Raw genomic sequence first — 13953 nt, 5'->3', positions numbered from 1 at the left:
GCCAGAAGCTGTCTTAAGACTTCCTTGAAACTCTCTCTACATAGGCAGAGCTTTAACTTAGACAGAATGACTGTGTATTGTTTTGTGAGACTGAGACTACTTGCATTCAATTTAGGATTTTCTTTGACCAATTTTTCTCTTGTTCATTTAGATATTCATGCCATTAATTCTTCAAAAGTCGCAAGTGACCTTTTCTATAATCTTGCACATCTTGTCTAGAGAGGGTCATTATTGTGATTCCAAAGTCTAAAAAAGACTTAGGTTTTTATTGGATGTACAGGGCAGTATTTCATTTCAGTTTTTGAGCTAATTCAAGATTTTAAAGTCTTAGATTGCATGTATAAATACAGTCATTTTCATATGCAGGATCTGGCTGCTAACATTAGGGCTCCAGGGTGACCATCTCCAAGGTTTTTTCTTGTTAATTTCTTATTTAATACAAATCTCTTGGCTTGAAAGTTCTGAAAGAGCATATATCTAGACTTTCTTCAAATTTTCTCATGTGCTTGGCAAGGTTTCTTTTCACTTTCCCATGTATGCCCAGCTACTCAGCATAATGATAACAACTGTCTGAGCCTTTCTCCTGAAGCTTGTTGTTATAATAAGGGTAGGGAGTTAGCACTCACTAGGCATCAGGTTGAACTACTTCACATAGATTAGGGTATTGAGCAGTGCTGGTCTTGTGTCACTGCTTGGGGGAAATAAGAAGATGAGAGGCGATGCTCTGCTGGACTTGATCCTTACAAACAAAGAACTGGTCAGGGATCTGAAGGTCAGGGACAGTCTTCATTGCAGTGACCAAGGTGCGGTGGAAATCAGGACCGTGAGAGGAGGGAACAAGACAAATAGCAGGTTCGCAACTCTGGACTTCAGAAGAGCAGACTCTGGCCTATTCAGTTGTCTACTTGGAAGAATCCCATGGGATACATATGATCCTGGAGAGAAGAAGGGTTCAGAAGAGGTGATTTTCAAGGTCTCCCTCCTCCAAGCTCAAGAGTAGTCCATTCCTATGTGCAGGAAGTCAGGCAAGAGTGGCAGGAGGCCTTCATGGATGAATAAGGAGCTCCTAACTAAACTCAAACAGGAAGCATAAAAGAGGCTGAAGCAGGTACAGGTAGCCTGGGAGAAATATAAAGACACTGTTTGAGTCTGCAGGAATGGGGTTAGGAAAGCCAAAGCTCATCTGGAGTTGAATCTGGAGAATGATGTGAAGGGCAACAAGAAAGGCTTCTACAGCTATATCAACAGCAAAAAGAACACTAGGGAAAACGTGGGCCTGCTGCTGAATGGGGCAGGGAAGCTGGTGACAGGTGACATGGAAAAGGCCAAGGTACTGAATGCCCAGACTCTTCTCAGTGGCACCCAGTGACAGGACAAGAAGCAATGGACACAAATTGAAATACAGGAAATTTAACTTAAATATAAGAAAAAACTTTTTCACAGTAAGGGTGATCAAACACTGGAACAGGTTGCCCAGAGATGTTGTGGAGTCTCCTTCCTCGAAGTTACTCAAAACCCAACTGGACACGGTCCTGAGCAACCTGTTCTAGCTGACCCTGCTTTGAGCAGGGGGCTTGGACTAGATGATCTCCACAGGTCTCTTCCAACCTCAATGATTCTGTGATTCTGTTCTAGGGTCCTACCTCTTGCTTTTCTGTAACTTTGTCCCTCTCTGGCAGGAGTGTGTTATGTGTGCTACTAAATGTAGCTGTTATGTGTGAATGATTAGCTGTGCTTTGGCCTGGATTCACAACATCCAAATGTAGATGCTAAAATGAGGCACTTAAGTTAGGGATGTAATCACTCCAGACTCCATCTGCAGTCAGTGGAGAAAAGTAGCCTCCTCCACAGGGAAAGCCATTCACCTAAGATCTGAATTACCCTTTAGACATGTTTCTCTCTCTTCAGTGACTAGATAGGAGCCTGAGACACCTGCCCTAGCAAAATACCTGAAGTTTTGTCATTTGATTCCAACCTCCTTTGGCACAGGAGAAAAGAAACTGGCTGCCTCTGAATGATTATTTCCTTTCAAATCATTTTGGAAAGCTTTGCACTTGGGAGTGGCTGAGAAAAAAGTGATGACAAAGAGGCTGCTCTCAATATCAGGGAGGATGTGGGAGGATTCTGCTGTTTTTTCAAGACCAGATTGGGAAAAATGTGTGCATTAACCCCAAAGGACCCCCTTTTCTTGAGAGATAATTTTGTAGTAGATCTGGTGGATGCAGCTATAGTAGCTGGAGACATTATCGCTCCCCAGTTGCTTATCACCATCCCCAGCCAGAGGTTTCTTCCCTTGCAGCTTACCCAAGGCAGGGAATCCTTTAAGCTGTCTTTGTGTGCCTCAGTGCTCTGTCAGACAGATGCACTAAAGTTAGCAGTCAAACAGATGAGGAGCTATTACAGTCTCCCTTCCATTTGCTTGTCTGTGGAGCAGTAGTCTTGGGAAAGGGGGCAATAGCCTTTAGCAGATACACAATGACAAGTGATGGGAAATTATAACTATCACAGCTGGGTTTTGTGTCTATGTCCTCTGTTCCATATGACTCATTTAAAATTATTTCTTTGCCTCACTGAATTGCACTTACTCAAGAGATCCCCAAGCTTGGGTATCAGGGCAGACTGAATATTTATGAAGCATCCGCTTGTCATTTCCCAAAACTCATATTGCCCTAAAAGAACTCAGACCAGCAGTAGTCTGTGTCTCTGGAGCAAAAAAAAACATTATTCAGTATTGTGTGATACAGGTGTCAGGATTTCATAGACACTATTGATGGGGAAACCTGATGAGCTTCTGTAGACCAGCAGCTATGGTGGATGTGTTAGGCCGTACTGAGCTCTTAAGAAAGGAAGGACATTACAAATGCTCACATGAAGACTTTGCCTATTAACAATTCTTCTGTTTCTGTTATGCAGACAGAATTTTTTCTGTCCCATTTCTCACCTTGGGAAAAGCTGGTCTGCAAATAAATTTGATAACTGAATCAGAAAGGCATTTCATAAGTCTACATCATTTTCCTTGCCTTTTTTTTTTGGAGCCTGTTGGTTACTGATCTATTGTAATTGCTGAGTCAGGCCTTCTTGTAGCAGTGTTGTACTCACATCTGTACTGGTGCTAAATTAGCCTGTTTGCTGGGACAGATACAGTTCATTCTGTGTTGCCATCATTAGATTGGTAATGATACACTGGCCTTCTCCAAAGAGGAAAAATACTTGTAAATATAAAACAAGAAATTTAAGTGACTTTTTTAATTAGCCATCTGCATGCTGGACATACTGTTATGCAATCATTATTTGTTCAGTTCTTTGTTACTTTATTCAGTGGCAATACTAGTTTGAACAGCATTAGTTTAACACTGCAAGCTATTTGTCTAAAGCATGATAGAAATTTCTTCAACACTTCCATCAAAATGTAATGTAATTGCAGGTTAGTAAGCTAGGAAACCTCCTTGAATTAGATGAGGTATTTTATGTGCTAATGAGCTTCCACTTGAAGTGTTGTAAACCCTCTCATTTTTTTCTTTACTTTTCTCTGCAATTAAACAACATATGCCATGAGGAGTAAAAGGGCGCAGGAGTTGCTAGTTAAGACACATGAAAGTGCTGTGATTATGCTCTAGTAATACTTTAAAGAGCTGCTGACATATTCGACAGGCTTACAAAACTGCTACATAGTCCATCTGGAAAGACCTCATCAAAGAACTCATCAGATTCTAGCAATTGTGCCACTGCTGTTCTTTCTCATAGTTGTGGACTAGCATGATATTCTATGAAATATGCATCTTCTGTTCAATTGTAGGCACAAATATATATATTTAAGCAATCTGAAATGACACCCTGAAAACTGGCCTTATAATAAAAAAGGGCTCCATTTGCCATTTTACTACCTGTGGTGGCAATTAGATATGTTGGTTTTACTTGCCTGTGGCTTTCTAGGCACGTAAGAAGTTTAGGTGATGGTTTGGATCTTTCTCCTGAACTTAAGTGCCCATATTTTGTGCTTATTGCTCTTTAATCATCTAAATGCATTTTGAGATCCTTTTTCCTGATCTGGCTAGTTCACTGCAGTATGCAGGCTCTAAAACCTCAAGTGCTGGTGACTGTTGGAGCAGGATTTTGCACTTCACGATCTCTCTAATTCCTTAATTACTGCTGTAACCTGGAACATTAGAAGTGATAAATATATATTTCATTTTTATTTCTGTGCTTATGATGTTAACTGTAAGTATTTTGTTTTCCTCTTAGGAAACTGTCCTTGTAAAGTGTAACCGACCTGGTCACGCATCAATAAACAAGACTTTTCAGTTTGAGAGGTGGGTGGTCCTGTGTAGCAGTTTGGATTGCTGGAAGATTTGTATAGTAAAAGCCAATTTTTTCATATGCATTGGGTAGAAGATGATCATATTTTTTTATTTATGTAGTATTCACATTCTTTCTAGGACAGAATAATGCACTTAAGGATACAGATGATACACTTCGTCCTCATTCTCAGTGAAGACCACCAATATGCTTAAGTTTGAAACCTATGCAGAAACTTATTTGACCCTCTTCACAATAATGTCTTAGTAGCTGTCATGATCCTTGCTGCATGCTGTGAGATAGTAAAATATGTTATCCACATTTTAAAGGTGAGGAATTGAGGTGGATTATATGACTTCAGCATCAGATATACAGCATGACTGAGCCAGAAACTGAACTGAGGACTTCTAAGACCTGGTGTTCAGTCATGCTACTCATAGTTTAGAGTTAAATTGGACTGAAAATAGAGAGCTGGGTAGAGTAGTGGCATGTAAATTAGTGGTCCTCTGAGGGAAAGGTTGTAGTGTGAACATTTTCCTAATTAGACACTAGAGAACCCACATAGGTGTGAGGAGTTTTGAATGCACCAGCTGCAATAAAGGTTTTAATTGTTTTTTGTGCCTTACAAGACACCAGAGAATCAACCCATAAGACAGAAAACTGCAGGGAGTCAGGCTGAAAGGTGCTTTGTGTTCTTTAAAAATGGAGCTGACTTGAATATCTGAAAACAGGAATGAAGAATTAAACTAATACAGATGAGATCTCTGTAAACCAAGAAATACAAAATTTTGCCTCATGCCTTTCTTCTAATGCAAACTTTGCTTTACTGAGCTATGTGTGTACATTATAGTGACTCATACAGTAGCTCTCTACCCTGGATTATGCTTCACCCTCTGGAAACAGAACACATGAGGACAATCTCATGCTTCCTTGCTGAAAGCAAAACTTGTATTTAAAGTCAAATATATCCAGCATGAATTATCTATCCTGGTTTAAACTTAAGTTCTGAGCCTGTTCCACCCAAACTGCTGTAGGTTTGCTAAACATTGCCCGTTATTCACCCTTTGCTTGAGGCATCCTTCTAAGATGTTGCCCTTTTCTGCTCATCCAGACTGAGGACTGGAGCCTGGCCACCAAAGGACTGAAAAGCCCTAAGATGATGCAAATCTTTGGGAAGCTTTACTGACCCTATAGGTTATAGGACTCCTTTGATACAAGGCATACATATGTGATCTCTCAAGGTATGTGGTCACCTTGCATGTCTGCTAAGCTACTTGGAGTAATTCCTTTCACCCTCTAGCTATACCCAACACAGCAATAGCAGCTGAAGTGAATGCAGATTAAAGCTGGAATTCAAATCTGTAGAGCAACACAGTTAATGGTATTGACACAGGACTCCAGAGGTGCTGTGACTCTGGACATGTGGTGTAGATCCTGATAATCAGGAAAAAGGTTAAAAAAATGTAAATCCCTCAAAGAATGCAGTTCTTGGGAAATGTTTTTTCATTGTCCCAGCACAGCTCTTTTTTATAAACAGAAGAGCATATGGTTCTTATGAACTCAGAAATGTTTATTTTTTTAGCAACGTTTTATGGAACTAATAAATGTCAAAATATTTGATTTCAGCTCAGGAAGAAAATTCCAGCTTTCAGCATGTTATGCTTTTATAATTTTACTGGTGAATCAGTTAGCAAAATAAAAAAGAAGCTCAGAATTTTCAAGGTGAAATTAACATTAATCACTAGGCAGGGACAAATCTGTTACCATTCTGGTAAAAATAAAGGGATTTACAGAAACAGATTTTCTGGATTTGTTGCATCTTCCATGCTCTCAGATAGCTACTTAAGTATATGTCTACGCTTCAGCTAGCACTGTGATTATAGTGTAGCAAAGACTAGTTCAAGCCAACTTTAAACTACTTTCTTTTGGGTACTGGTAGCATTTGAACCACAACAGCTCAGTAGTGGCAGTTAAATCCCTACAGGAAGTTGGGTAAATATTTGGAGTAGTTACTGTAACATGGAGCCCAAAGCCTTTTCTCTAAACTGCTACCAATACCTGACACAGTTAGCTATGTCTGTAGTACTTTGCAGTGTAAACACAAGACTACCAAAACTGGTTGACTCTAGCTGCAGTTGTTGCAATGTCTGCTTTACTCGACTGCAAAACCCACCAACACCAAGTGAACACAGTATGAGTGTTCACATCTCTTTATTAACAACTAAGTTAATTTTTTAAAGTAGTAGCTTTGAGGGAGATGTTTTGACATGTTAAGAAAAACATCATTTCACAATAAATAGAGTTAGAGCCCTAGTTGTTTAAAATTCAGGACTTGGTGCTAATGAATATTTCATTGCTTGCAGATGATAAATGAAGCAGAGAAAAATGTTTGGAAGTGCTTTTGCTTTCTAATATTGACCTTGAAAATTTGATGCACAAAGCATACTGAAGAGTATGCATGTATGCATGCAAAGCAAAGATGGAGCATTGCTATTCAGTGACTGTGTCCTCCCAATAAGAATTGTGCCACAACTCTGCATATTTATGGGTTTCTCAGTTTAGTATGACAGCATGTCAGTGGAATGACATGACAAGCAGTATTTGTCCATCAAGCCAGACAAGTACTCATTTCCTGATTAAAGAGAGTACGTTTTCATACAACTTATAATTAGACTGTGGACCTCATTGCCACAGGATGTTACTCCAGGCCAAAAAATCAGCAAGACACAAAAAGAAACTGGATGTTAATGCTAATAGTATTTGTTGAAACAGAAGTTCAACTCTTTCAGCTTTGAGGCCAGTTTACAACTATTAAGGATTAGGACGAGACACTCACAGAGACAAATTATTCTGTCTCCAGCTACCATTTTATTTCTTGCTCGTACCTTTGACCACTTGCAGAAACAGAATGCTGAACTAAGTAGATTGGGTCTAATTCTGTATCTGTGTATCAGTGGTCCCTCTGTGCAGTCTTATTTTTTGAGAAGTTAATTCGAAATCTACATTTGTGCAGTCTACAAACCTTAATGGCCAGATCCTGGTCAAATATACAAAGAGGCTTGAATAAATGCTAAAGAGCACACTATGTCCTTCATTCAAAAATATTTTTAGTATTATGTATACAAGATGTAGAATAGTGCTAAGTGAAGCTATATGCTATATACATAGGGAAGTTACTATGTTCTGTAATGTTTGCTGCTACTGAAATTCCTGTTTCTAATTTGCCATTCTGTTGTAATCTATATAAAACATGCATCACTCATTGGAAAACAGGGATAAACAAAAAAAGAATCACAACAGAAGGATATCCAAAAAGGAAGCTTTTTCCAAAGAAAAAAACATCCAAACCTCAAATTCTACAGTGTGGCTAATGATTTTCATGTTTTAGATTTAATACATCTTGTATAAACAGTACTTGTTGCAGGCTGTAATCTCAGGGAGGTTACTTTTTTGGCATGCTAGAGAAGAGATGAGTGAATTAGGATGTCCATGTTTTATGATCAGAATTTCCTCCCTTTGATGATTTCTTATTTTCATGTCTTGATTTTGTGTTGTACAAATGTTATATCTCAAAGGATTAGGGGAAAAATTTCTTTGAAGGGCCCTGTGTAACCTTGCTGGATTTTTTTCTTGAATTTGAAAAAATGCATGTAGTTGTTTTGACCCAAGAATTATATTGTCATTGATCTTTTCTAAGAGGTGGAATAACTCATTAATTTAATTGTCATTCGTTCTGGTAAAAAATTAGTCTGAAATCCACATCACAACATAAAAGAAAGCCATCTGAAAAAGCCATCTGTTCCCTCTGGTGAGAAATATTCATCTCAGAATAGATAGTTCATCAGGGGTGGGGATGAAAATACCTTAAACTGATGCTGCCCATGAAGACAGTGCATCATTAAACATGACCTCAGGGGCCTTTAGATTTCTACTGTGACAGACTCCTCTGAGACAAGTCCTGAGGCAAGTTTGCAGCCTCTGTACCTCTTTTCCCAAACCCTTCCTGCATCTCAAGAGGAAGCACAACCTGACCACTCCCTTCCTTAGAGCCTGACACAAAGGAGACACAGGCAGCAGGATATTTCGCAGTCAGCTGGTAGGTGGAAGAAAGTAACATGGGTCAGTACTGCCTAAAAAAAGACAGTGTCTGCCAGAGAGGCAGACAAAAGGATTAGGATGAGATCAGACAGCCACAAGTGTACATCCATGGATCACTCTCTCCAGTACAGACAACAGCCGCTCCCCCCAAAAAGCAGGGGAGAACTAGGAATGCTGATTTCCAGTCCCCTGGAATACATCACAAAAAGCAACCAGACCACTTCTTTAGTGGATCCTGGCTTCTCTCCTGCTCCAAGATTGCTCTCTTCTGTAATATACTGGAGGCACTTCAGACTTTCCTATGCAACCTTTGAGGCTTGGCCATGCCCCATGTTTTTTCCCTCTAGCCACCTGAACAAAGTGGTAACTCCCATGGCAGCTCAGCTCTTCCTCATTACCTTTTAATTTCCTGGCATAGGAAGTCTGGTTTAGAGCAGCAGTAAGTAGTTTCTATCTGCCAGCTTCATGTTGGCAAGCTAAATAAGTCTTTTAAAACACAATCTGTAATTGTTGCTGTCATAGAAATGTTAGTGGGTCACAAGTTTGTGTCACTGGCCTACATTTTCTATATTTTATGTTCTTGTATTGTAGCAACATATTTATATTTTTTCTTCAATTAACCATTGCATTTTGATCCTCAGAGTTTACAATGCTTCTGAGTCTCAAGACACAGTGTTTGCAGATGTGGCCCCTTTGCTAACTTCTCTTCTGGATGGGTAAGTTAAAAAGTGGGAACAGGAAAGCTAAGGGACAACTGTCTACTGAAATCCATCAAATCCATCAATTAAAAAAAAATTACTTAAGCATTAGCTGTTAACTGCCTCACAGGTCAAGTTTTGTAACTTTTCAGTTTCATTTTCCTGTTTTCTTCCTACTCAACACTGAGTGAAAGTTGTTTCCCCATATAAACAGTGAACACAACTGTTTATAAAATTTAGCAGAGTGGACAAATTTTTGGGGAAAAAAAGTAGGTCAGCAGTTTTTCTCTGGTCTCTTTCCATTATAGCAAACATGAGCATTGCTTCTAATGGAGATGATACTATTTTTTTTGTTTCCTATGTTTTGGTAGGTTATGTTTTAGAACTGTTTTTCAATTGCAAACACAGTATGATACATCTTTTCCAACAGTGTATTCTTATATAAAAGGCCTGCTAGGGCCATTTTCTCATCATCTGTTCTGTTCCTGTGTACAGCACATGCCATAGGAGGTCATACAACCAATTCCTGATTGAACCAGAATTGAGCATCCTCAATCTCAGTTCTTAAGAATCCTTCAGATACTAGCATTAAAACAGAATTCTGCTTTGAATAAGAAACTAATCAGTAATAAGCACTAACAAATGTGTTTAATTACTTTTAGCCACTGAAGTTCTTGAAGTGTGATTTTCATTTACACTATGGCCAAGTTAAGCTGCTCTCACAAATAAGCCTTGAAGTGGTTGTTATAATCATTCAGACGTGAATTTAGATTTATTTAATAGTTCCTTTCTGCTCTTTTGTCACCCTGATTCAACTGAACTATAGATATTTGTCGTAGACCTGATTACAGCCTCTTTCCTTCCAGATTGGCATAGTTGAACAGTGGCAACCCTTGTTCCTGGCAGTCTGCACACTGAAGTTTACAAGTCTCCTTTTCTGTCTGATAGTTAAAAGCAGCCTAGAAGAGGCATATCAGGATATTGTGAATATTGAGAAATCCCAAACATCCTGTTACACATGCCACAGAGGGGCCCCAAGGGCTAGCTGGGCTAAAGGAAGCCCTATATGGCCCATAGGGTGCTATTCCAGTTCTCCAAGGATAAGTTACCACAGTTTCCATAGCTGAGCAACCTGGGGACCCCTAGGTTGGAGGAGTTTGGAGGGGTCCTTAGAAAAACTGGTTTTGCTCTATACTTTCCTGTTGCAATGAACGTAAGTTTGCTTTGGCTCAATATGTTGCCAATGTTTCTTCAAACCTATCTGATCTGTACCTCTATCTACTGTATTTCCCACTTTCCAATTTGCGCATTGAGAGAATCCTGTCCTGAAAGCTGGGATTTTTATATTCATTTAGGAAATGTTCTGTTATTGAAAACAAAAGAGCTGTCTTGTTTTTCCAGGAGTGCCATTTAAACAGAACCAGATTTTCAGGGAAGGAAAGACTGTGCGTAAGAGCCATGTTTCTGAGGAGCCTTCCCTTTGTAAATGTGAAACAGACAAGACTTGGTCTGAACCTTGAACCTTTGTGCCCCTCCTGACTGTTTTGATCTGGGTTCCAAAATGGTCTGTACCAACCTTAAGTAGAAAGGAGTGTTCAGCTGACTGTTCAACTCTTTTTCTTTATTTTTCTTTTTTTTTTTTAATGAATTGTTTCATTTTTCAGTATAAATATACAGGAGGAAAAGATTGTTCCATATGCAAAACAGACAAAATTCTGCAGCCTTCAAAGTTTACAGTTAGCAGTACAGGACCAGCAAGGGACTGAGATAACACTTCCTTTCTTTACAAGATTGAAGAATAAACTTAATTTATTTATTTATTTTAAGGAAGAATAAATTCCTCCTTCTTTGATTTCTTTTGATAGTGTTCCCAACCCAGTGATAACTTTGCTGGAGTGAACAGCCACATTTTTTTCAGGAGAGGAGTGCTATAAAAGTATTGGTATTCTAATTTGACAATAAGAACTTTTGAAAACAGTAATATAACTAATGAAACACAGTGAAGAAGGAGAAATGTCTGGGTTGATAGAAAAGAAATGTCTCATAGCTGAATCCTAATCAGAAATGTTCAGATTAAAAGCCTGAGGATACAAATGGGTTTCATGCTCTATTTAAAACCCTTATGTTGGAACCAGAGCATCAATAAAGTAAACTGAATAAATATAATTTGATCTGTTGCTGCTGCCCATCCTTTTGCTGAATCATCCAACAGTTCATTCTTTCCTGTGCTTAGTTAGATCTAATACTGCTCTGGGTAGTTTTAGCTCACTTGGGTTTATTGAAATACTGTTTTGGCTTTGGCAGAGGGGATATCACTGGCTTAATTCCTGATATGTGTCTTTATCATCAAAATTACAAGCACCTGTGAACTTCAGCTTTTAATCATATCATCTGTATCTTGTCAGAACTATTTTTGCCATGATGCTTGCTTTCTAACAAGTGAAGAAAATTTAAATAGTAACCGTACTATTTGAAAGTTTGAAAGATTTCTGAAAAAATTCCATTCTGTTTTACCTAAGGAAAACTACTAGTTGCAAACTTTTGGCTCCTTTTTTGGTTCAAAAGATATCACTCTTATCTTGAAGAGGAACTGGAAGTCTCCAGAAGCTATGACTTCTCAGGCTTTGGGGATGAAATTTTGAAAACTGCTTGTTGTTGGCCTAGCTGAAAACTATGAAAATTACTCAGAGCTTTCCACTGACATAAATGAAAGTAGATTGATGACAACAGGGAATACCTAGAGAAATCCCACATTTCAGATTTGCAGCTCCAATTTCTAGAACCTTTCATTTTGCTGTAGTGCTCTCTCCTTTAATTTCAGTTGCAGTTGCCTCCTTTACTCCATCAAATCTATGACTAGACTTCTAGTTATACTCTTTGCATCCTGACTTGGGGACCTTATCGTAGGTTCACTGACTGCAACTTTGACTTTACATCACTAGAAAGGGTGCCCAGATATTTGCCGTATTGCTTATCAGCCCCCACTTCTTTCTAGTAAGAGAAACCTTTCTTAATAATCCTCCAAAATTATTGCTTCTAGGCATATTTAGTATTCAAAAAGCCCTGCAAATGTATTTCTTTGCAGTGGCAATTTCAGTATTTGATGACCTAAAGTCAAAAATTTGAAACAACTGGATGAGGGGTGTTCACTGAAATTTGCTGGTATGTGCTTGAAACAACATTTTTGATATGCGGGAAAGCATCAGATCACCAAAAGCAGCTATTCAGGTCTGTCCACAGAGGAGGTATAGCTTATGCAGTGAAATTCCACTCCCTGGCAGAATAGGAGCAAGCCCATTCTTGCAACTCTTTAATTGCGCTGAAATTTCAGCACACCACAAAGCACTCCTAGTGCATGGAGATTCTGCTAAAGCTAGGACTCTGGACAAACAAGATAGACCAGTGAAGGAGCAGTCTTGGCAGTGTAACTGCATATTTCCTAAGAGTCTTTGCTGGCATGGTTCTGTGGTCAAAACCAATGCACCAGCAGGTGCCTGCAGTATAGACAGAGGTGAGTGGGGACTAATTTGCAACTGCACGTTACAGCCTTGGTCCTCAATACAAAATAGTACTGTGACTGGATGCATTTGTTTCTACCCAGCTGTTTTGCTTATGATGTTGATTTGGATCCAACTGTATTAGAAACACACTTTGTGGATAGCATTCATACAGCTAAATTCAAATGCCTGCAGCAGAGACATCCACAACAGAGCTGGCTGCTGTGGACTTATTTTTTAATATTCAGTGGAGAAAACCAGGCATTTTCAGACCTCTGTTCATTTGACGTATTTCACATGTCTACTTCGGAAGATGATAAACTGTGTTCCAGAGGTGCCTGTACCTCTGCACTGACATTGTACTCTTTCGCCTTCTACAAGTCCACATCAAATCAATTCCTCACACTTTCATTCCAGAGTAGAAATCTCCATGTGCATGCTTGTATTCAAGTAATGCATTTGGTTTTAAACTTGTGTCTCTTATTATTAGGGCTCTCTTATCTTTTGCAGTGACTGTGGGCTGTGGCTCATGAGCCTGCTTGAAAAGGCTGTGAGAGCTGACGAGTTTACTATTCCCAGCTGTTAAGTTATTAATGCTGTGGTTTGCAGCATAGCAGTGTAAGACAAATCAAACCCAGTGATGTTTTACTTTAAAATGCTGTACTGTAAACTGCAGTACTTCAGGAACTGATTAACAAGCAGCTCAGTAGTGCATGAACTGGAAGTGGGGCAGACAGGAGGTCTAACATCCTCAATCATTCCAAGCTAAGCATCCCGGTGTTGTCAGTTCCCTACCCTTCATTGTTGCTTAAAAAATAAAAATCTGTTGCAGAGGGGTTATGAGCAGTACTTAATTTCAGTCTGATTTTGAGATCTTCAGGAAGAAATCTGCAGTGGCAATGTATTTATTTTTAGTCTTGGTTTGTGTTCCCAAATTGTTTGGGATTTAATCTGCCACTTAACAAATGCATTTGGTAATGGTAAAATGAAGGCACTTTTGATTTTCAGGTACAATGTGTGTATCATGGCTTACGGGCAGACTGGAAGTGGGAAGACATATACAATGTTGGGACCACAATTAGAGGAGAACTTTGCATTCTCCACAGAAGATGAATCAGAACTTGGAATTATTCCTCGAGCTACTCAAGAAGTGTTCAGGTAACACTGACCTGATAATATTGACCTAGTAAGAGTTAAGGCTTTTGTCAGTGGCATGCATATAAAGTTTTCACATTAAACTTTATAGAAAGGATAAATAATGTTTGTAATTTATCATTACAGATTTCAATTTTACAATGATTAATAATTATAGCACCTCTGACAACCATTCCATATCTGAGATTTGATATAGACTTCTAGTCTCT

General features: G+C 39.0%; 1 protein-coding gene across 1 annotated transcript in view; it reads left to right on the top strand.

Annotated features, from left to right (window-relative positions):
* KIF25 (kinesin family member 25) overlaps positions 1-13953 on the top strand; it is a 46807-nt gene that overhangs the window by 19778 nt on the left and 13076 nt on the right. Inside the window, exons 8-10 of the mRNA XM_026085096.1 lie at positions 4243-4310; positions 9036-9110; positions 13598-13747. Of these exons, the coding sequence (XP_025940881.1) occupies positions 4243-4310; positions 9036-9110; positions 13598-13747 (293 nt within the window). The remainder of the gene's footprint in view (positions 1-4242; positions 4311-9035; positions 9111-13597; positions 13748-13953) is intronic.

This window comes from Apteryx rowi, unplaced genomic scaffold (assembly GCF_003343035.1).
Source record: "Apteryx rowi isolate R43461 unplaced genomic scaffold, aptRow1 scaffold_66, whole genome shotgun sequence".
Classification (NCBI taxonomy): domain Eukaryota; kingdom Metazoa; phylum Chordata; class Aves; order Apterygiformes; family Apterygidae; genus Apteryx; species Apteryx rowi.
This window is presented reverse-complemented; position numbering and strand designations above follow the sequence as displayed.